The sequence below is a fragment of the Oncorhynchus mykiss genome, chromosome 1 (genome assembly GCF_057628025.1).
Source record: "Oncorhynchus mykiss isolate SJ-2025 chromosome 1, ASM5762802v1, whole genome shotgun sequence".
NCBI classification, from domain to species: Eukaryota; Metazoa; Chordata; class Actinopteri; order Salmoniformes; family Salmonidae; genus Oncorhynchus; species Oncorhynchus mykiss.
Window position 1 is genome coordinate 57,887,239 of NC_143022.1, and position 24,564 is coordinate 57,911,802.

At 41.9% G+C, this 24,564-nt stretch overlaps 1 protein-coding gene across 3 annotated transcripts in view; it reads right to left on the reverse strand.

Annotated features, from left to right (window-relative positions):
- LOC110525190 (membrane-associated guanylate kinase, WW and PDZ domain-containing protein 2) overlaps positions 1-24,564 on the reverse strand; it is a 251,137-nt gene that overhangs the window by 58,523 nt on the left and 168,050 nt on the right. For all 3 annotated transcript variants that reach the window (XM_021605194.3, XM_090235041.1, XM_090235045.1), the window contains 2 exons: positions 24,218-24,452; positions 14,554-14,633 (listed from right to left, as the gene is read on the reverse strand). In XM_021605194.3, the coding sequence (XP_021460869.2) occupies positions 14,554-14,633; positions 24,218-24,452 (315 nt within the window). The remainder of the gene's footprint in view (positions 1-14,553; positions 14,634-24,217; positions 24,453-24,564) is intronic.

Sequence of the window (24,564 nt, forward strand, 5' to 3'; positions counted from 1 at the left end):
TTTCTCCCATCAGATTTCCAAGAAAAACTAACACACACACAGCAAGGATGGAGTGACATAGTGTGGGGCTTAGAGACACACAGAGCTTGCAATAGTTACCTTTGTTCGAACTATCAAAGAACCGTCAGACCTCGGAAACTTTAGGAACCTGTTATAGAGCTCAAGTCGATAGTGCACGGAGAGTTGTGGCTCTAGAAGGTCTTCAGACCGAGAAACAGCTTCGTACATTTGCAATAACTTCAATTCATTTTGACCATTACGACAATTATGATATTTAGAAAAGTCCCAGAGTCGCAAGACTCGGTGCATTGAAACCGCCTTGGCCCATAGAGGCGGACCCCAACATATCTGTCTGATTGCTCATTTAAGGACCCCGTAGCAACGCCCACAAAAAGTGGATTTTCAGCACCAATTAAGGTCGCTGCTCGGGCTCCAAATGACCAAACGAGCCGAAACTTGGGATTTGAGGTCGCCTCAGCTAGGCCTACACATAATGTCAGAACTGGACCCGCAGCTAGATAGTAGCTACGTGTTATATGTTTTTATTGTGGTTTAAACAAAAGGCGCTGTGAATTTTGGGCCTGCTCTAAAATATGTGATAGTTGGCTTCTAAAAGAGTTTGAAAAAGTGGGTGTGGTGTCAGTTTGTATCAGTTTGGTATCAGAATGATATCTAATTGACTGATGGACGGTGACTTGCTGGCTGACTTTTGTCCATATGTTTAAACAGTGAAAGACCATCACCAAATTGACATTCTGAAATCAACACCAACGAGCGATGGAGAGGAACCAGAATCACTACCCAGCCATCCCGAGTTTATCGGGCCAGTCAATTTTGCATTTCTGCAGTATTTTTGAGCATGTCAAATTCGTGATGGTAAATGCCCATTGAAAAATATTGCAAATGGACAGCCGTGCACCTGGTGAGTGGAACATGTTACCAGAAGCACATTTTTAAAATGTTTTTTAATGCCTTTACGGGGGAGCAAGGGGTCTACGGTTGGGTAGAGAGCACCCCACAACCTGGTCATTTTGGATGTTTTTCAAAAAATTGTTAAAAAACAAAAGTCCCACTTCACCCTCATCATAATTGACAAATAGACCATCTAGGTTGATTCATGGCTTAACATAGTGCTATATTTCATTTGGGTAGTATAAATACCATTTGGACATGGTTCACTGACTTTTGGGTTTGTAAACCGACTTCCTATGATCGTACATGGCAAATGGACATAACATCCTGATTTGGCACTTTCAATACTTTCATATTGCATTTGGACATTTCTTATGGCATTTGATAATGGTTCATAGACTTCTGACTTTGACTTTTGACTTCCTATGAAATCATATTGCAAATGGACAAAACATATGCCTTATGTACAATTTAAAACTTATGACAATAAAATGACAAAAGTATGTTCATACAGTTCTTATACATGTGTAATTGACAAAAAAAAAATGAAAACATTTCAAAAAACGGTCCAGAAAGAAGTTGTAAGAAGTTTTTGAAAAAAATTAATCACATTTTCTAAATTTTACTCTTGGGTCTTGACTTGTGTTACATTTGCAATAAGAGCGCGCTCGCCATCTATTGGATTTTTGCTGTGTGACACTTGACATTTGCCATATGGCGTTTGCAATCAGTTTTGAATTAAACAACATCTATTTGAGTGGTATTGTACATCGTGTATATGTTTCGTTACGGTGCCAATAAGATCCCATTCATTTTTGTCCATTTCAGGCCTATTTGAAGTTCCCATCTTGTGACTATCGAATTAGTATAGCGCCTCACAATCATCACACGCAATCATCATCACACGCACAGATTTCGACAAATCTTTCTTAAAAATAACTTTAATCCCTTCAAATCTCCATTTCACAGTTTCTCTCATTGAATTAACTCCGACATTGTCCTTTTTGCCTCCATGACTCCACGTTAATGTTTTCTGCCCAATACAAAAATAATTTGGAGATTGGCGTGTAGGATCTATTTAGTTAAAGAAAATCTTCAATGTAGCCTATAGATATAAATTGGATATGAATTATGCATTTATTATTTTTTAAGGTGTTTTCTTTCTATTCAAGTCACCCTCCCACCTACCCGCCCTTCATCCACACAGTATTTCATGACCCTAAACAAGCCCACCCTGCAGATATAACTGCTGGACTGTTCAGTGGTCGCTGTTCAGTGGCTAAGGTGAGCAACAGGGCCATCTTATAAGAGAGAGTTTTAAGATGCATCGTCACCAAGGGTTTAAAGTAAACGCCAGTGAGCGCATTCAGAACAAGTGCCAAGTCCAACGGGGCAAATGGCCTGGATGGAGACTGCACCCTACCTTCAAAAAACAATGAACCAGGGTGTGAGCCACAATTATGGCCTCACAAAATCCTACAATGCAGGCTGAGATCTCCGCCAAGGAGACCTTAACAGTGGAAAAGTCCTTGCCCTCATAGAGCAAGTTCTGTAGGAAGGAAAGAATGGCAGGGATGAAACCGTGAAAGGGGATCAACTAGCAACTCTCACACCACCTCTCTAACAACGAAAGACCTCTTTTGGAGAAAACTCTGGCACTCTGAATCGTGGAGACCATGTTTGGAGGCAAGCCCACAGAGTCTAGGTTGTACCTCTCATGCCCAAGCCCAGAGATCAACTCGGGATGAGGGTGGAATATTTAGCCCTGTGCTGTGGGAGGTGCCATGACTGCACGATACAATCTCCACCAGCCTGGATTCCCGGGCCAAAGCAGGGCTATCAGAATGAGGGATAGACCATTCATTCTCACTGTCCAGACTGGGGGTGATCAGGGCCACGGAAGGAAAAGCTCACATAAATCACATGGCCACTTGTGGGCCAGTGGGTACACGCCCAGAGGAGTCTTGTGATCTCTCATCACAAAGAGAAGGCAACAGTGCGTGTTGTCCTGCAATGTGACACAGATCGATGGCAGCTCTGCCGTAACATTCCCACACCTCCAACACCTTCGGGATGAATTTGCCACTCTCTTGGTAGGGGATTCCACACCTGGGTTTAGTCTGACTGGCACATGTGTTGCACTGAGAGACAACAGATATCCAGAGTGAAGTTGACAGGAGCATGTTCCTCCTTGGTGGTTAATATACACCACCGTAGACATATGGTCCGACCTGACAAGGACATGCTGGCCCTGTAGGAACAGACGGAAGTGCCTGAGAGCTAGTAACACAATATAGAGCTCAAGAACATTGCTATGTATGTATTCCGAGAGTCTGATCATATGGTGTTTGCCATACGCCTCTCGTAAACTGCCCCCATCCCTGTAGACGCAGACGTCATCACTATTTTGTGGGCGAGTACTCCCAGTGGGGCAGCCCTGCATCAAGAAGAATGGTTCTCTCCAGCATTGAGGTGATGATAGACACTTTGCAGAGAGAATCACTCGCCTGTGCTGGTGGAGAGATGGATTCAAGCGGAGTGAGGTTACCCAATGCCAGAAGTCTCATGAGGAGGCGGCCAAACTTTTTACACGATTTAACCTGAAGCATAGAGCGAGAAGGTGCAACAACAGCTGGGCTGTGAGCTCCTCTGCCTGAGCCCAAGTGTCTTTGCAGATCAACCAGCCATAGGCTATGCCCTAAGAGGCGACGCTTATATCTCCTATGCGCAGGATGAAGTACTGAGCGTTGCGCTGAGAGACAGATATTTACTGCTCCTCCATAACAAGATCTCTCGTCAGAGAGTGAAGTTGCCGGGAATGCTCTCCTCCTTTGCAGTAGTGCCAGTTTGAGGGACGGGTTCAAGCGGAGTGAGGTTACAAAGACCAGAGAACATCCATAGATTTTCTGCTGGGTAGGTAAGAGCGAGCTTATGGCACGATTTATCCTGAAGCGCAGAGCGAGCAGGTGTGACTACAGCTGGGTGTCTGCACAGATCAACCGTAGTTAATGTATGTCAGGACTCTTAAGCCTCTCTCCCGTAGCATATCTCCCATAGGGAGGGCTAGGGTGGCTTTTACACACTTTGTGAATGTCCATAAGGCCAGGGACAGACCGCATGGTAAGGTGAGATATCTTTAGGCTATGTCCTAGGAGATGAACCTCATATCTCCTATGTGCAGGATAACATCTGGTGTGTAAATAAGAATCATTGAGGTCTACTGACCCTCAGACATTTGTTGAGGTGCCATAAATCCAGGATGGGGCGTAATCCCTCGGTTGGGGACCAAGAAATAGCAGCTAAAGAAGCCCTGGTGAGCTTCCTCCATCAGCACCACACGTGTGGCACCCTTGGCCAACAGAGAATGTATCTCGTCTCTGAAGGCTCAGACCACTGTGCAGTGGACTGCACTATTCCCATGTAGTCTGTACGGTGTGTAGAACCCAGGAGGAGACTGCCACTGTGCAGTGTGAGGAGCATGGGAACAACTTGGGGGCAACTTGTCCCGTGGCTGGAACAAAGTACCTGCCAGGCCTGGTGGCTGGACAAGGTAGCCTGCTAGAGGTTGATTGTTTGGATTGGGAACATTGTGAACCATCATCCTCCGCCCGTTGGCCTGGATGTGATGGGAACTCTTTATTAGAGAGTTCATCTAGGGGAAATCAGGTGTCTATCCGCCTCAATGGGGACTTATGGATCTTGAGGTGGAGGGCTCCTTTGTGACCTGACACATGACTCCCGAAGAGACTCTGGTCGTCAAGGTCAGAGGAGCAAAGCTGGCTCCCAGAGCCACCGTGCCTTAAATCAAGGTGTTAATCCAGGGAAGGCTCCATGAGAACTCCATGTCATAAATATCCAAGTGGGGTAGGCAGTCACAGGAGAAAGTGACTTAATTGGCTCCGCCAAGGAAGCATCCACCAATGACACAGTCTGGGAGGGCTGGTACACATTGTCAGATGGATGTAGAATTTCCCTGTGAGGGGATTCCACCCATCCTAGTGGTAGGCAGGGGAGGCAAAGGATACCCAACCTCGAGTTTGGTGACAGTGTGTCCAATTGCTTTGATAAAGGAGAGATGATTTATTGACTTCTGCCTTGCCTTGTCACAAACTAAGCAGAGCAGAGACATTCCTCTTTAGGGGCATACTTACCCTCCTGGTCAGAAGAGGCGGTGCCTGATGCCACAAGAGATATGCCGTTGCCCTCAATTCCAGATTTTACAAAAAGGTCCTTCCCCTGGGAAAGATAGTGACTCCCGAATTTGTCGGGAGCTTGAGCATAGGGGAAGACTGTATAGCCTCTCTCTCCTCTGGGACTTAATTCTCAACGTTCTCAACGAGTTGATGGGAATCAGACAGACATGTAATTCCCGCAATTACGAGGGCAAATGTATCAATGTGTGGATAGCTTGCACTGCTTTTTCTGCACCTTCCATGATGACTTGGCCAGTAAGCCTGTCGACTTCTCGTTTTGACCTGACAGGTGAAAGCAAATTTAATTACCGGAGGGATAGCAAGCTATCTAAATGGCCATCTCCATTGGCCTCTCTTGAAAAAGCCAAACCTTGACCCAGAAAATATATATATATTTTTTAAACTAAAATCGGCCTATATCGAATCTCCCATTCCTCTCAATTAAAAAAAAAAAGCTGTTGCGCAGCATCTCACTGCCTTCCTGAAAACAAACAATGTATACGAAACGCTTCAGTCTGGTTTTAGACTCCATCATAGCACTGAGACTGCACTTGTGAAGGTGGTAAATTACCTTTTAATGGTGTCAGACCGAGGCTCTGCATCTTTCCTCGTGCTCCTAGACCTTAGTGCTGCTTTTGATACCATAAATCACCACATTCTTTTGGAGAGATTGGAGAGACTTGGAGAGATTTTGGAGAGACTTCTAAATTAGATTACTGCAATGCTCTACTTTCTCGCTACCCGGATAAAGCACTAAAACTTCAGTTAGTGCTAAATACGGCTGCTAGAATCTTGACTAGAACCCCAAAATTGTATCATATTACTCCAGCCTCTACACTGCCTCTACACTGGCTTCCTGTTAACCTCTCTGTGCACGGAACCCACTAGCGGGCTGAAATTCCACAACACACAATGATCTTTTGTTTGATAAAATCCGTTTTTATAGCCTAACACAAAACATTTTATGAACCGTTTGTGTCGTGAATTCCGTCTCATTCCATTTTCGACGACACATTCCAGGTAAATAACCCACACAGAATGTGACTTTTCCAGTCATGTTTGGTTTCACTGCAATCAACTGGTTTGTTTGTAACACAATCAAAAAGATGGGCCATTTCGCGGGACGTATTGACTGAAAGAATCCAATTTGAAGACAACAAGTCATGACATCATTGTGCACCAATGATTTGCCCGCTGTCTCGTTGATTGACTGTCTTTTAACCCAATGACCACTGATCGTCTTGAAATCTAGCTGGGTAGGTAGCCAATGAGCTGAGCTAAACGGCAATATGCCATGGGTTGGTCTTGCAACACATAAACATGTAGTAAGCTCCAGCGTAAAGTGAGTCATTCGCTATTGAAGTTTCATACCGGAAGGAGAAAAAACATATTACGCACTGCATTGTTTGGTGAATGCGCAGATTCAGCTGTTTATATATCAATCATTATGGTGACTAAGTCAGGGAAAGCTAAATCTAAGTCTAGATATACAGATGTACACACAATTTTAGAATAAATTGATTGGGAAGGTGAGACAGAGATTGTTGTAGGACGATTCATTTATCGATTGTAGAGGAATATTTTTTGAATGGGAGAGGACATCGTTTTGGACTGGTAAGTTCTTATCATGCTAATGCCCTTGTTTGAAATTAATAACATAAAATATTATTTGTGCTTTTTTTAATAATTTTAGAAGCAATATATAAACATGTAATGTCATGAAATGTGAGATGCGTGTGTCTGCCTCCACCCCAACCCACATGAAGTAGCCTATTTGAGGCTGTTGAGGAGAGGGCAGGACCACATCAATGGCCAAAGTGAAATGGAGACAGTAGATGCAGCTGCTCTGTTGTAATATAGTAAAGACAGTAGATCTAGCTGGTCTGTCATAATATAATAGAGACAGTAGATCTAGCTGAAACGTCAAAATATAAAAAGAGACAGTAGATCTAGCAGGTCATAATAATATATTCAACCTTATGTTCCCTGTACTCTCTCTATATATCTGTTTATTATACCTGTTGATACAGGGCTCATATGTGAAACTATTCTAACTGAACATTTTCTTTCACAGTGACACTGACTCCGAATGGGAGTCTTATCCGGTGTCCTGTGTGAATTTAAGTATGCTTTCTAATTCTCTCTTTCTCTCTCTCGGGGGACCTGAGCCCTAGGACCATGCGTCAGGATTACCTGGCATGATGACTCCTTGCTGTCCCCAGTCCACCTGGCCTTGCCGCTGTTCCAGTTTCAACTGTTCTGTCTGCGGCCATGGAACCCTAAACTGTTAATTTTTACTCTTGAGGTGCTGTCCTGTTGCACCCTCTACAACCACTGTGATCTCCACCCGGCACAGCCAGAAGAGGACTGGCCACCCCTCATAGCCTGGTCCCTCTTTAGGTTTCTTCCTAGGTTTTTGCCTTTCTAGGGAGTTTTTCCTAGCCTTCGTGCTTCTACACCTGCATTGCTTGCTGTTTGGGGTTTTAGGCTGGGGCTATATAAATATATTTGATTTGATAGAGGACTGAGGGTCTTCCAAATATTGAAAGTGTGTAAATAGTTACCCATGTTATTTTGTAAATATATATATATATATATATATAGAATTTTTTTTCATATATTTTTTAATCAATAATTATTATTTCTTCAAATTTTTTTTTTTTTGGGGGGGGGGTGTGTTAGAATACCAGTTTGGTATTTTGTATATACAGTAGGTATTTGTTTCAAAATGTATACCTTCACCAATTTGGCCACTTGGGTACATTTGGGCTACTTGTGTGGGACCTGGGTGACTTCATGATAAATGTCATGTAGCACACTCATTTTGGAAGTTATAATTCTGAAACATTGCACAAGTACTATTGCCCTCTTATATTATTCACTAAAATTGTCCGCATCATCCTATCTGAATGTTTGTTTTATCTTGTTCATTTTAAAGGTGATACAAAAAAAAAAGTATGGGTTTTTTCATTGTTTTATCTAAACCAGATCTATTGTGTTATATTCTCCTACATTCAATTCACATGTACAGAAACTTCAGTGTTTTCTTTCAAATGGTACCAAGAATATGCATATCCTTGGTTCAGCGCCTGAGATACAGGCTGTTAGATTTGGGTATGTCTTCAGGCAGAAATTGCACAAAGTAGGGGGGAGCTGTAAGAGGTTATTAAGGCAAGGGCTGATTTCAAGGTTTTACTGCCACCTACAAAGCATTACATGGGCTTGCTCCTACCTATTTTTCCAATTTGGTCCTGCCGTACATACCTACACGTACGCTACGGTCACAAGATGCAGGCCTCCTTACTGTCTCTAGAATTTCTAAACAAACAGCTGGAGGCAGGGCTTTCTCCTATAGAGCTCCATTTTTATGGAATGGTCTGCCTATCCATGTGAGAGACGCAGACTCGGTCTCATTTTTAAGTCTTTATTTAAGACTCATCTCTTCAGTAAGTCCTATAATTGAGTGCAGTCTGGTCCAGGAGTGTGAAGGTGAACGGAAAGGCACTGGAGCAACGAACCGCCCTTGCCGTCTCTGCCTGGCCAGTTCCTCTCTCTCCACTGGGATTCTCTGCCTCTAACCCTATTACAGGGGCTGAGTCACTGGCTTACTGGTGCTCTTCCATGCCATCCCTAGGAGGGGTGCGTCACTTGAATGGGTTGAGTCATTGACATGATCTTCCTGTCTGGGTTGGCGCCCCCCCCCCTTGGGTTGTGCCGTGGCAGAGATCTTTGTGGGCTATACTCGGCCTTGTCTCTGGACGGTAGGTTGGTGTTTGGAGATATCCCTCTAATGGTGTGGGGGCTGTGCTTTGGCAAAGTGGGTGGGGTTATAGCCTGCATGTTTGGCCCTGTCCGGGGATATCGTTGGATGGGGCCACAGTGTCTCCCGACCACTCCTGTCTCAGCCTCCAGTATTTATGCAGCGGTAGTTTATGTGTCAGGGGGAGGGGGCCAGTCTGTTGTATCTGGAGTATTTCTCCTGTTTGATCCTGTGTCCTGTGTGAATTTAAGTATGCTATCTCTAACTCTTTCTTTCATTCTTTCTCTCTCTCGGAGGACCTGAGCCCTAGGACCATGCCTCAGGACTCCCTGACCTGATGACTCCTTGCTGTCCCCAGTCCACCTGGCCATGCTGCTGCTCCAGTTTCAACTTTTCTGCCTGCGGCTATGGAATCCTGACCTATTCACCGGACGTGCTACCTGTCCCAGACCTGCTGGTTTCCACTCTCTAGACACAGCAGGAGCGGTAGAGAGACTCTGAATGATCGGCTATGAAAAGCCAACTGACATTTACTCCTGAGGTGGTGACCTGGCTATGTGATTATTGCAGCTCAATTGTTGACAATTACGATACCTTTTGGAATAAAAAAAAGTTTTACAAGGAGGATGGGAATCACCCAAATCATTTGGGTTCCTGGATCCTTTCACAGCATTATAAGACTGCGTTGAGACAATGCCTTATCAACGCCCCAAGCCCAGCTCACCTAATCCCTACCACGTGATGCAGTTGTCATAATGCTTCAGCAAATGTACATTATACCAGGGGTATTAGTAGAAAATGTAAGTTACCTAATTTATGTCCCTCTCACTGCCTTGAATGCCTCTGCTGATCCTACAGCTGTTGTATGTAGTAATCATGTGCCTATGAACCAAATTGATACTGTTTGCACTGAAGCAGTGTGCCCTAGGATGAAGTCCACTTTGTGCAGCTCACCCTGGACTGACATAAATAACATGGGCATATCTACTTCTACTAAGCTTCCCAATAAAGCAATGAAAACAAGCAAGCATCCCAGAAGAAAAGTGCTCACAATAGCCCACGTTAACATATGTAGTTTAAGAAACTAGGTTCATGAAATCAATAATTTGCTAGTATCAGATGACATTCATATTCTAACTATCTCTGAAACACTTAGATAACACCTTTGATGATACAGTGGTAGCAATACAAGGCTATAACATTTGCAGAAAATATAGAAATGCCAACGGTGGAGGTGTTTCTGTTTTATATTCAGAACTACATTCCTGTAAAGCTTAGGGGATCTCATGTTAAATACGTTTGAAGTAATATGGCTACACGTTCATCTGCCTCATCTAAAGCCCATTCTGGTGGAAAGCTGCTATAGACCACCAAGTGCTAACAGTCAGTATCTGGATAATGTGTGTGAAATGCTTGATAATGTATGTGATATCAACAGAGAGGTATATTTGCTGGGTGATTTAAATATTGACTGGCTTTCATCAAGCTACCCACTCAAGAAAAAGCTTCAAACTGTAACCAGGTCCTGCAACCTTTCCTGCAATTTATGAAATTGCTTATTCCAGTTACTAATAAGCATGCACCCATTAAGAAAATGACTGTAAAAACTTAAATCCCAGTGGATTGAAGAGGAATTGATCAATTATATGGTTGAGAGGGATGAGACAAAAGGAATGGCAGCGCAATTGATTTGTGAACGTATTGCAAATTGAGAAATCATGTGACTAAACTACACTATAAAACATAGATAAATTACATTAAAAAAATTATAGTATAAAGCTTTGGAGCACCTTAAATACAATTTTGGGGAAAAAGGCAAACTCCGCTCCATCATTCATTGAATCAGATGGTTCATTCATCACAAAACCAACTGATATTGCCAAACACTAATGATTTTTTCATTGGCAAGACGCTAACACTATACATTCAAGTATATCTAACTAAATTATGAAAGAAAAGCATTTTTTTTTATTCCATAAAGTGAATGTGGAAGCCACTGGGTCTGACAACTTGGATGGAGAATGACTGAGGAAAATAGCAGACGATATTGCCACAGAAAGTGTGTGCCCCCAGGATTGGAGGGAAGCAAAAGTAACTCCCATTCTTAACGATTACAACCATATCCATAACATGATGTTTGACAATATGGAGAGGGGTACAAGGTAACATTTTGTATTGGATTTGCCCCAAACATAAACACTGTATTAAGGGCAAAAAGTGAATTGCTTTGCCAATTTTTTTGCAGTATTACTCTGGTGCCTTGTTGCAAACAGGATGCATGTTTGGGAATATTTTTTATTCTGTACAGGCTTTTCACTCGGTCAGGTTATTATTGTGGAGTACTACAATCTTGTTGATCCATTCTCCGTTTTCTCCTATCACAGCCATTCATTAGAGTCAATTTAAGCACCGGTGTGTCAAACTTTATTATTTTCTACATTGTAGAATATTATTGAAGACATTTGAGATTCATCAAGGTAGCCACCCTTTGCCTTGATGTCAGCTTTGCACACTCTTGGCATTCTCTCAACCAGCTTCAGGAGGTAGTCACCTGGAATGCATTTCAATTAACAGGTGTGCCTTGTTCAAAGTTAATTTGTGGAATTTCTTTCCTTCTTAATACATTTGAGCCAATCAGTCATGTTGTGACAAGGGGTATACAGAAGATAGCCCTATTTGGTAAAAGACCAAATCCTTATTGTCTGGTAGGCTCACGTCACTGAGCAGCTTGTGGCTGGGTTTCCCTTTGTAGTCCGTAATAGTTTTCAAGCCCTGCCACATCCGACAAGCATCAGAGCCGGTGTAGTAGGATTCAATCTTAATGGTTCATCCGAGGGCGTAGCGGAATTTCTTATAAGCGTCTGGGTTAGTGTCCCACTCTTTGAAATCGGCAGCTCTAGCCTTTAGCTTGATGCGGATGTTGCCTGTAATCCATGGATTCTGGTTGGGTTATGTACGTACGGTTACTGTGGGGACGACGTCCTCGATGCACTTATTGATGAAGCCAGTGACTGAGGTGGTATAGTCCTCAATGCCATTGAATGAATCCCGGAACATATTCCAGTCTGTGCTAGCAAAACAGTCCTGTAGTTTAGCATCTGCTTCATCTGAACACTGGTGCTTCCTGATTAAATGTTTGTTTGTAAGCAGGAATCAGGAGGATAGAATTATGGACAGATTTGCCAAATGGTGGGCAAGGGAGAGCTTTGTACGAATCTCTGTGTGTGGGGTAAAGGTGCTCTGGATGAGCGCTTTCCTGTTTGCTTATGGCAGTATACAACTCATTGATTGCGGTTTTAGTGCCAGCAACAGCCTTTAGAAGTATGAAGACATCTACGAAAAATACAGATGAAAACTCTCTAGGTAGATAGTCTGGTCTACAGCTTATCATGAGATTCTCTACCTCAGGTGAGCAAAACCTAGAGACTTCCTTACATATCGTGCACCAGCTGGTGTTTACATAAATGCATAGGCCCCCGCCCCGTGTCTTACCAGAGGCTGCTGTTCTGTCATGCTGATAGAGCGTATGCTGTATGTTATTAATGTCGTCTTTCAGCCGCGACTCTGTGAAACATAAGATATTACAGTTTTTAATGTACCATTAGTAGGATAAACGCGCTTTCAGTTTGTCCCATATAGCGATTGCAAGTTAGCCAGCAGGACAAAGGGCAAGGGCAGATTAGCCACTCGGCACCTGACGAGGCACCCTGATCTCTTTCTGAGGGATCTCCATTTCCTTCTCCAGCGAATAACGAGGATCTGGGCCTGGTCAGGTGTCTGTACTACAGTGCCTTGCGAAAGTATTCGATCCCCGCGACCTTTTGCCACATTTCAGGCTTCAAACATAAAGATATAAAACTGTATTTTTTTGTGAAGAATCAACAACAAGTGGGACACAATCATGAAGTGGAACGACATTTATTGGATATTTCAAACTTTTTTAACAAATCAAAAACTGAAAAATTGGGCGTGCAAAATTATTCTGACCAGTAGAACATGTATTTGGGATTGTCGCTGGATTCTGCACCTTACCATAGAGAGAGTTTCACCCAGCAACATCCGTTACCTGCTGGATGTGTCTGAGGCTTCTTGGGCTGATGGCCTCCATTATTTTTGTTGTAGTCCCGCTTGGCCTCCTCCTCGTGAGTGACTTCCGGCGTTGGGTGAACTCACTCCACTTAGCTGTCCACCGGCACAGACGCGTGCGTCTCTCTGCAAAGTGTCTTGAGCACATAACTCAAGTCCTGCATTCACTCATTTAAATCACTCTCAAACACTTCAGTGTTGGAGAGATCCATTCCTCTTGATGCAGGGCTGCCCTACTGGAAGTCCTCATGTGCAAAGTAGTGATGACGGATGCGTGGCAGTCCCACTTGATCTCCTCCTCATGAAACTTCCAGAATTGGGTGGCATTGTGTTGTGTGACCATTTTAGAGTGGCCTTTTACTGTGCACCTGTGTAATGATCATACTTTTTAATCAGCTTATTGATATGGCACACTTGTCAAGTGTATGGATCATCTTGACTCATTAGAAAAGTGCTCATTAACAGGGATGTAAACTAATTTGTATACCAAATTTGAGAGAAATAAGCTTTTGTGCTATGGAAAATGTGTGGGATCTTTTATTTCAGTTCATGAAACATGGGATCAACACATTACATGTTGCATATATATTTTGGTTCAGTGTATTTCCATGCAAAAAGCCAATACCTTAAAAAGGATATGTAATCCACAATAAAAAGTGACATTGGTTGGAAGGAACCGCATGATAATGGATCCTTATCTTTCTTTTTAAGAAGGGTGATTGTAGCCAAACATGGTGATTGGGTAAGTTTCATTTTCTCTAGAGCTGCTGTGAGCATAAGTAACATAGGCTTCAGTAATTTGGGATGAAAGTGTATGTAGAATTCCACTGGGAATCCATCATTACCAGGTGATTTACCATTTTGTAAACGTAATGGCCTCCACCAGCTCACCTAGGGAAATGTTTCTATCCTTACACATTTTCTCCGGTTCACTTATAATTGGTAAATGTACCTTATTTAGGAAATATCTTTCTTTGAACTTTTGTTTTCAGGTTGATACAGTTTGTGATAAAATGTTTTAAAGACTTTAGTTAATTTCAGAAGAATCTATTCTCATGCTACCATCTTGGGTTGTAATGCAAATCTGCCATTTTCAACCCATGTACTGGTTGTGAGTATAAAGGCTTAAAATACAGAATAAAATATTGTTATATCACTTGATCGCACAAAACACAGGGCCCTCCCTATGTCTTATTGCCCTTTCCTTAATTTCCCTTGACCTTTCTGCTGTAGAAGGACATGTACTGAGTGGATAGGTGGAGGCAATATGGCAGCAATTCCCTCCTATGCAATATGATTATTAACTATGCAGTTTTATTTCAGGTATCAAGATAATTTCCCACGTATTACTCCAAGGGTGGGTTGTGAGTGAGAATAAAAAGAATGGGAGAAAGAAGGACATGAGCAGAAACAGATCAAGTGAGAAAAAGAGCAAGCAAGAGAGATAGGGGATGGGGGATACAGAGAGCAGGGTTTGTGCTAACACTCCACAGAGCAATTATAATTCCCATCACACACAGGTCCTTTACTGGAGAGAGAGGAAGAGAAGAGAGAAACCTTATGCATACATGTGCATTTGTACATAAAAACACAAACACTCACCGTCCTCTTTGCACTCCTCAGGTGGTTTGGCCTTCTTTGCCAGCCGAGGATCCAGCCATGATGTGGTTTTAGTGTTGTGACTGGTGAGGAGAGAAAGAAAGAGAGAGACTTTACTTTTTGTTTTACTTTAATGAGCCATCCTAATTTCACTAACTCCCACAGCCTAAAAATGCATCGCATGCCACCACAACCTCCACACAATCATATTTGACAGTACACAACATCCCAGTACAGTACACCCTCCAGCACCACATTACAACCGTACATCCAACCATATTGGGAATTTTCCAGTACATGTGTGCACATTATACATCTTAGAGTAGTAAGAAGAATAAGTGCACTCTATATGTGTGTCTAGGTCATTAGGCTAAGAGAAGCCATTACCTAGTCCTGAATCATTAACATAAAGAGGAGTTACTATGTGTGTGACGTAAGGATGAAAACGGTATAAAAGGTGTTCCGAGGCTGGAAAGTCAGTTGGTCCATGGGCCAGTCCGGCTTGTTACTTTGTAGTAAAGTGTATTTGACAATTTCACAAGTTCCGGTATCTGAGAAATATGATTGAGTGAAAATTTCCACGACATAAATGGTGAGCTTGCCAGGAGTGGCTACAAGGGACCAGTAAATGGTTGGAAACTCTGACTGCAGATGCGTCTTCCTGGATGAATAGCACAAACACCTAAAAGAGAGGTAAGCCAAGTCTTACTTATAGTTCAAGTTTGTGTGGTTCGTTTCGGAGCCTGGCTCAGCAATAGAAACACCAAGTAGGTCTCTCCAAATTTAACAAACTAAAGGATATTAGGAGCATTTGAATTCAATAAATGCATGCAAAATAATTTCAAAAAAGGAAGAAAAGAGAAAGAAAAAGCTTTAAGGGTTGCAGCAGTGAAAGTAGAATATATATATTAGTGTGGCCACTGCGGATTGGGAGTTGTGTGTTATCTGTTTTGGATGGTTGTTGTTTAGGCCTGTTTGAGTTTGCACAAATGCAACCCATTCATCTAATTAAATCAGTCCAAGTCAGGTGGGTCAATCAATTAATCCAGCTCACTCAGTCATTCATCAGTTCAATCTCGTTCAGTCTGCTCTGTTGACTGTTCTGTTCGATCCAGTTTGGAGTGGCAACTGTCATTCTGCATGGTCGAATAGAATTAGACAAAAAGACCTGTGGTTACTGCCTATTTTTTTTGGAGGAAGTGAATCAATAAGGGACTGCTCAGACAGGCACAAAGACCTATGGTTGCCGACTAATGTGGCAAGGAAGTGAATCAATAAGGACTGCTCAGATAGGCACACATCTTATGGTTAACACTTGGCTGTGTTGAGGAAGTGAATCAGCAAAGGACTGCTCAGACAGGTAAAAGCCTGTATAATACATATTTTTTCTGTGTCGAGGAAGTGTATCAGAAGAACTGAATTTGCAGGTCGCTTAGGAAAGCATAAGAGTTGTGTACAAGTGAGTGTGAAAGTTCTCTGCTGTTGGTGGGGAAGGGGTTGCGCTCTTCTCCCGGACCATTGCTTAAGTGTGACCTGGTAGGGAGGATGCACCCAGTCCCGTATCAAAGGAGGGGAGTGTGAATGGTACATGAATAACCATTGAAATAATTTAATACTAGAAGTAACAGTCAGGATAAATAAAAAATATATGATTATAAAATAGCAATAAATGTCAAGACGACATCAGCGATTGCCCGTAAAGCCATTACAAATTGAATAATGTGCTGCAAGGTAGAAAAATATACAGTACAGAGAAACGTAGAAGTAATAACATTTGAAGTAACTATATACTTGGAAAGAGAGAACAATTATAAAAACCTAGAGACAGGGGTAATAACCAATAGACCGAGTACAATAATCAGAGAAAGAAAAATAACGTGGATATCCATAGGAGGGAATAGGGTGTGGTCAAGCCATCCAGGGCTTAACAGACTGTTAGGAAGATTTAGCCCTGGACCAGTAGGGAGAAATCTAAGAACAAGAGAAAGAGACTGGTGAAAAGCATAATAAAACAAAACTAGGGAGCAAAGAATAAATACGAATATCACAGGAAGCTAAAGGAATAAACAGACAAATAAACCAAGAAACAAAAAATATCAGTAGCATTAGAACAGAAAAGGAAGATAAATTGAAGATTATGTGGAAATAGGAAGACAAGTGTGAATAATTTTGGTCATATGGGTTATCAATAATAGTGATATTTGAGGCGCAATACTGGAATAAGACATTAAGTCATCCGTATTCTCCAGTAATACATTTTCAGACGCTGTAGTATAGGATCTAATACTGGGGAAGTGGGTAGCGCTACCTTGGAGAATAGTTAATAGAAAGTGTGTATTATAGAAGGGATAGGTTTGGGAATTATAACTATTGAAATGTCGACAAACTGCCCCATTTCTCCATGTAATATGGAGCTAGAGGATATTAATCAATCTAGAGGATATTGATAAAGCCATGGAGTCGCTGAAAGAGGTGCACGAGCATGCCACCAATTTGTCTCGAATATGGGGAATTAATAGAGGCATTTAGCAACAAAAAGACTGTGTACGGGAGTGCCTTGATAGAATTTGCACTTCTACTTTGATGGCAGGTTTGAACCTTGTGTTCAAAACAGTAATTAGGGGGGTAGTGGATGAAATAGAGCAAGATGTTTTGAGAGTGGAATATAACTCTGCTGACTTCGCAGACATGCCACAGGGAAAGTCACTACCTATAGTTTCAATGGCCAAGGTAAACCAAAGAAACGTAGCAGAAAAACATCAAAGTGTAGGGAGACAGAGTCCTGTTTTATGTGTTGGGCTATTGGTCATGTGTTGGGCTATTTGTTTGTTGATCTCATGAAACATTTTGTGGTGTTATTCTGAAATAGATTTACATTTTATGTAATCTTATTGTGAAATAGATTTCTCGAATGTAAGAAAGGGTGGAGGGGTAATGAGGAATTAGCAAAGAGGTTACTAAATGTAAAATGAACTTTATATTTTTGCAGGTAGTTCAAGAACATTGTGGTGTGGGGGTTATGGAGAATAGTACATGCTAAATAAAAGATGCATAAACGTTGGGGGATTGAAACAAACATTGAATTATTGGAGTAAGGACAGTGGATTTACAATTATCATGTTTGATTTCTAAGTAATACTTTTGGCTTACTGATTAAAATATAGGATAGTGAACGCTAAAGAGATGTACACTTTCTTTTCCAGAAGAGGGGGTTTCATTATCTCTCGTTGAAATGTCCCCGGAGACTGTGGTATTGGGGAGAGCAATTAGTGATATTCGACTGTTAAGTATAAAAGTATCTGGATTAGGCCATAAACGGAGTTCCAGATAAGCGAGGCCTGTTCATGTGTGTTTTTGACCTACGGTTCACCAGCACGCACACACAATTTACCGGTTATGAATATCCATTATTGATGTTGATACTGTGGGATTTATTTTGGATGGGGTTTATTAAATTCTGTTTAAATTGGGTATGCAGAAGGATGGGCATGTTTGGAAGGTTTTGAAATGGTTTCTGAAGGACAGGCAAAGAAAAGGGAGAGGAAATATTTAATGGTGTCGAATGCCAGGTATCCTGACTTTCTGGTGAGACCTGATCAATCTCACTAGAAATGATAGAAACAGGTGGGATTTAATTATAAAATGAATGAAAAACACCCGTTTCTACTCTATTTAACCATTGCTTCATGAGATAAGTTGATTGGTTATTCAAATTTGTTTATTTTTGATTTAACATGTTGTTTTAAAATCACGTTGGGAATTATGTGTTCAAAGGGAAAATACCAGATCCCTGGGGTCCTAGTCCTTGGGTAAATATACAAATGTACTTGTTCAGTCTGCATAAAGAAGATAAAAAATATGTTAATAAGGGATGGCATTTACTCCAAATAGATTGTGACATATGTATTGCTGATTTCATTTTGGGTTTTTATTTCGATTCAAATTTCACCAGATGGGGATTTATGGAGTGTGGGATTCCAAGAGGGGTTAGGGTGCTAACTTCCTGATCTGGTAACTCTCCTGAGAGGTCGCCAGTAAAATAAGGGTGTATGAACTAATTTTGAAAATGATTTTAGCAGTAACATTATGTTGTTATAACTACCCCTCCCGGATCTGGGAAAATTGTCATCAACTGACACTAATTAGCATAATGAAACGGGCAAAAAAATATTACTAGAAAATATTCATATTCATGAAAATACAAGTGAAATATAGTGAAACACAGCTTAGCCTTTTGTTAATCACCCTGTCATCTCAGATTTTGAAATTATGCTTTACAGCCAAAGCAAGACAAGCATTTGTGTAAGTTTATCGGTAGCCTAGCATAGCATTATGTCCAGCTAGCAGTAGGCAACTTGGTCACGAAAATCAGAAAAGCAATCAAATAAAACAATTTACCTTTGATGAGCTTTGGATGTTTTCACTCACGAGACTCCCAGTTAGACAGCAAATGTTCATTTTGTCCCATAAAGATTATTTTTATAGCCAAAATACCTCCGTTTGTACTTCACGTTTGGTTGAGAAATCCACCGGAAACTGCGGTCACGACAACGACAAAAAAATATTCCAAATTAGATCCATAATATCGACAGAAACATGGCAAAGGTTTTTTATAATCAACCCTCAAGGTGTTTTTAAAATATCTATTCGATAATATATCAACCGGGACAGGTAGTAGGAAAGAGAGAAACAATGGCCGCATTTGTCTATTACACACAAATCACTCTGAGAGCCGCCAGCTGACCACTGACGCAATGTTGTTGTTCAGGCTAATTTTTCAAAATAAAAGCCTGAAACTATGTATTGTGACACTAGACACATTAGGGAATCCATAGAAAAAGGAATCTGGTTGATATCCCATTCACTGCTCAATAGGGATGCATAGGAACGCAGAGCTTTCTAAATACTGTAAAAGTCCCTTCCTGGTTGGATTTCTCAGGCTTTCGCCATCAATATCAGTTCTGTTATAATCACAGACATTATTTTTACAGTTTTGGAAACTTTAGAGTGTTTTCTATCCTAAGCTGTCAATTATATGAATATTCTAGCATCTTGTCCTGACAAAATAGCCTGTTTACTTTGGGAACATTATTTTTCCAAAACTGAAAATAGTGCCCCCTAGTTGTCAATGCTTGTCTGGATTTCCTGAAACAGAAATTAATTGAACTAAGCTGTTGTTCTGATCTGTGCTTTTTTGAGGTTATCATGGAAGGTGACGTCATATCGTGTCTTAGGAATAATTTGACCACAAACAGTGTGTGTGAACCTCAATACCTTCCCTAACCAGCTGAAGAAAGAGTGACAAAGGCTTGCAATGTGACAGTGACTTTTAACACGTCTATCGGAGTCTGGGCCATAAACCGGGGTGCGGGCGGCAAGAGTGCTGAGAGGGCATGTGGAGTGAGCGTGGAGAGAGAGAACGGCTCAGGTGAGAGACTTGTGTACGTGGGAGAAACGGATGCATCTATTTGGATATTGAAATCGAGACATTATCAAGGGCCATCAAATGGGACAGGCAAGAGTTACATGTGCCGTTGGGAAGATGAGCTGTAAACGCAATCTGAAAAAGAGAGAGAGATGGGAGAAAGGGGGGATTGGTCTACACACTGTGAGCGATTTAGACTAAGTATGCATTGAGATACTGATCTTTCATTACCAGGCCACTCGTGACAGGAAAACAGGGACAAAGGGGGGCTGTAATGAGAAGAGTTGTTACCGGCAATAAAAGGTTCCGTTTATAAATGTACATTCTAACAGGGAAGATGTGTGCTGAGTTGAGAAGCTGGAATTCGAGTCCTAGACTCAAATTAAGCACTAAGGACTGTCATTCTGAATTTGGGTTGGATCATTAATAAAATGTTGTGGTTATGATTCGGCTATAGCAAGAGAGAGTTGCTCTTAAACTGGAGGGGTGAGGGCACTGCTCAAATGTATTAGACCTAGGGAGGCTCTAGAAAACTTATCTAAGTATCCTCCGACAGGGAGGTTGTTAGAGAACTCACTGTTATAGTATGTTTATAACTGTAGAAGTGCATTGGGAGTAGTGACTAGTGTGTTATGGGTTAGATGGAATGATATATGTGCAAATGTATCTGTAGCAGGGGGAGGGAGTGTTGGGACAGTGTTGGTCTGGTCCACACTCAGTACTACTTATAGCACCTGCAACGGTGAAGATCGGCATGTCTCTCCTCGGTGGGTGCATAGTTCTCACGAGGTCCAGCTGTATAATGGGTGAGCTTGAAGATGAGCTAAAGAGAGAGAGAGAGACTAGATTCCACTGTAGACATGTTGATGGGTTGGGTCTGGGAGCTAGTTTAAACATCATATTTGGGTTGTTTTATTGGTTAATGCATCATGTGAAAGAGGATAGCTTGCCAACATTTTGAAGGCATTGATGTGAAAGCATATACAGTGCTGAGTTACCTCAAGAGGATGTAGCGTTGATTAGGGATATGCACTTGCCTATCAGGTGACAATGGAGGGGATGGGGAACAAAGTGAAAATTACATGGCTTGGGAACCCCTCTCGGAACCTGGGGCCGGAAAGGTGAAGACTGGGCGAAAGCATGAGGTGGCTTTTTAGGGCTTTCATTTTTTTGTGGAATCCAGCAGAAAAGTATCCTGGAGAAATAGAGTCAGGTGAAGATAGAGTGGGAATTGTCATGGTCTCAGACTTTGCTTTTCATGCCTATATAATTTTGCATAGCTTATCACATTGTTAAAACTGGTATATTTTGTGTTTCTCGTTGTTTGCAAGTCTTATGCTATCACTCTTGTAGGAACCAGAAGGAGAAAGTGGATAAACTAAAAGCAGCTCAGCTGAAAGGAAGGAAGTCACCAGCTTCAGCTGGAATGTCATTTTGTTGTGTGATGAGAGATGGAAATAAGATTGTGTATGGTGTGATCATAGAACAGAGGCCATAAGTCTCTTGGCTTGACAATTGGCTTGAGGATGGATCTAATACTTCCTTCTAGCTATATATGAAAGGAAATGTTTGGTCCTGACTCCCCAGTATGAATGAGAAAGTGAAGCAAAGGTTGATAAGGTGAAAGGGAGGCAGATTGTCTCCTAAACAACAGAGAAGGTGCTTCCCTTCTCACTTGTACTGGACAAAGGTTTGGGACTTAGTAAGTCGCATAGGGGTGATATATTGGGAATGTTCCAGTACATTTGTGCACATTATAGATCTTAGAGTAGAAAGCAGAATAAGTGCACTCTATATCTGTGTCTAGGTCATTAGGCTAAGAGAGCCATTACCTAGTCCCATAAGGTACATTATACGTGCATTAGGAGGTACCCCCTCCAGCCCCCACATCTTTCTCCATGGCCTGCAGTACCCCCTCCAGTAGCCTGCCCCACAGCAGAGCTAACTCCAGCCTCTGGCCCATGCGTTCTAGCCCCCGCTACCAACTGGTCGGGCTTGTCTGTACTAGCACTCTCTCTCTGGACCTTATGTGGGCTTGCAAACTTATTGTGCCCTACGTCCCCAGACTCAAAACACTGCAAACTATCTGTGCTAGCAAACAATATGGTACCCCCTCCCCCTGCTTAACCTTAAAGTGTACATTTACAGTTGAAGTCGGAAGTTTACATACACTTAGGTTGTAGTCATTAAAACTAGTTAATTATGGCTAGGCGTCCCAATAGCAGGACAACTTCCGGTGAAACTGGAGGGAACGCAGTTCAAATAAATAATCATTCAAATTATGGATATTAAACATGTAGGTACATGCAAGTGTCTTATATTGGTTGAAAGCTTAAATTCTTGTTAATCTAACTGCACTGTCTGATTTACACCTGCACAGGTTTCATAAATTCCTAAAATCATAAAAAGCAATTATACTTTCACTTCGTTTTTGAAAATCTTCCTCTGATTGGCCATCCAAAGGGTCCCAGCTATAACATGTAGTATCATTTTGTTAGATAAAATCATTCTTTATATCCTAAAAAGTATGTTTAGTTGGCGCCATAAATTTGAGTAATCCACTCATTCAAAATGCAGAGAAAGGAATCCAAATTATAACATTTCAAAAGGAAAAATTATGTTCATTAGGAAACCGATATTAGCAGGTAAATCTTGACTTCATCGCGCGCCCAAACAAGAATTTCCAATAGTGTGTCCCAGTACTAAAACTCCTATTTGTTACTCGTTTTGGAAGAAACAAGCCTGAAACCTTGAACATAGAGTGCTGACACCCTGTGGAAGCCATATAAATTGCATACTGGGAGCTAGATTTCATTATCATAAGCTCATTAGAACTTGCCCCCCCCAAAAAAAATTCAGATTGGTTTTTCTTTGTATTTTCTCCTACCATATGTATTGCGTTATAGTATCCTACATTATTTTAACATATCTACAAACTTCAAAGTTTCTTTCCAATGGTACCAATTATATGCATATCCTGGCTTCAGGGCCTGAGCAACAGGTAGTTTACTTTGGGCACGTCAATCAGACAGAAATTGAGAAAAAAGGACCCTAGCCCTAGCAAGTTTAAACAAACCATAGTTTTGGCATGTCGGTTAGGAGATCTAATTTGTGCATGACACGTAATTTTTCAAACAATTGTTTACAGACAGATTATTTCACTTGTAATTCACTGTATCACAATTCCAGTGAGTCAGAAGTTTACATACAATAAGTTGACTGTGCCTTTAATAAACAGCTTGGAAAATTCCAGAAGATGATGTCATGGCTTTTGAAGCTTCTGATTGGCTAATTAACATAATTAAGATTAAATGCCACTGCTCTTGTCGACATGGTCGAAAGAGGTGAAAACGGCACCAGCACAACCCCAACAAAAAATCCCTTTTTCATGAACACAATCAGTTCATTCTGAATGCAGTGTGTACAGAATGTTCTGCTCCCACCTGTTTGCCGACCATGAGCAAAACTTCCTCCACTTTGATACCATTCTCCAGAACGCACCTGAAGCCATTCCAAAGAGACAGCGTTTCTTTCCCACTCAGCTGAGATGCCATCGCAGCCACCATGACTCCCAACCCAAAATAAACTAACCCCCCCCCCGACCAGAAAATGATAAACAGTGGAAACCAATAGACAAACGATGCGTTAACCCTCCACCATGGAAAAATAAAATATCAAGAGCCAAAAGTAAAGACAAAGGAAGAGTACCTCTCTTCACGACCCACCACACCCTCACACAACCAACTACCGCAAGAGAGAGGGCGAGAGAGAGAGAGAGAGGGGGGGGGGGACTGGGAGAGATGAGAAAGGGGAGGAGAGAGGGAGGACGAGAAAGAGAGGCAAGAAAGAGAGACAGGGCATGAAGAGGGAGAGATCAGATTGTGTGCGCCTGTGTTGTTGATTGGGAATAATGACATAAATCAAATTACAACTTTGTGGGTTCAATCCCTGCGACCACCTTTCTCACTTTCACGATCTATCCTGCATACCGCTCTGTTTCTGTAGTGTCTGAATATTTAAAAAAATACGAAAGGAGGGTGGAATTCATATCTGTCATTTTTTTTAAGTAGTAAGATTTAACCCCCATCCCCTGTGTATGTGGAGTGGGGGTGGGCAGGAGGGGGATTGTCTGTGGGTGAGAGGAGGGTGAGATATTTAAGGTGAACAGAAGGGCCAAAAATGCTCTAGTAGGCCCTCTGTTCCTCATTAGAAAGACAGAGAGAGACAAAAACACAAACTTACTCTATGAAGTAGACCTCTTCTTTCTCAGTGTAGGCCATCTCCCAGTTGTCGGGTAGGGGTCCCAGTTCCTCCTCATCTCCTTTGGGGAGTTTGGGGGGCGATTTGGGGGGTTCCCGCTCGGGGGACTCCTCACCCTCTGTGGGGGGCTCAGTGAAGGGAGGGGGAAGGGTGAGGACATCCATCATAGACACCTCCTCAGACACATCCGTGCTCTTGTCCTCATGCTCGCTTGACTCTGTAGAGAAGATAGAGGGAATCAAATACAGAGAGCTGTTTTAAAGCTCAGCACTTTATATACAGTTGAAGTCGGAAGTTTACATACACCTTAGCCAACTACATTTAAACTC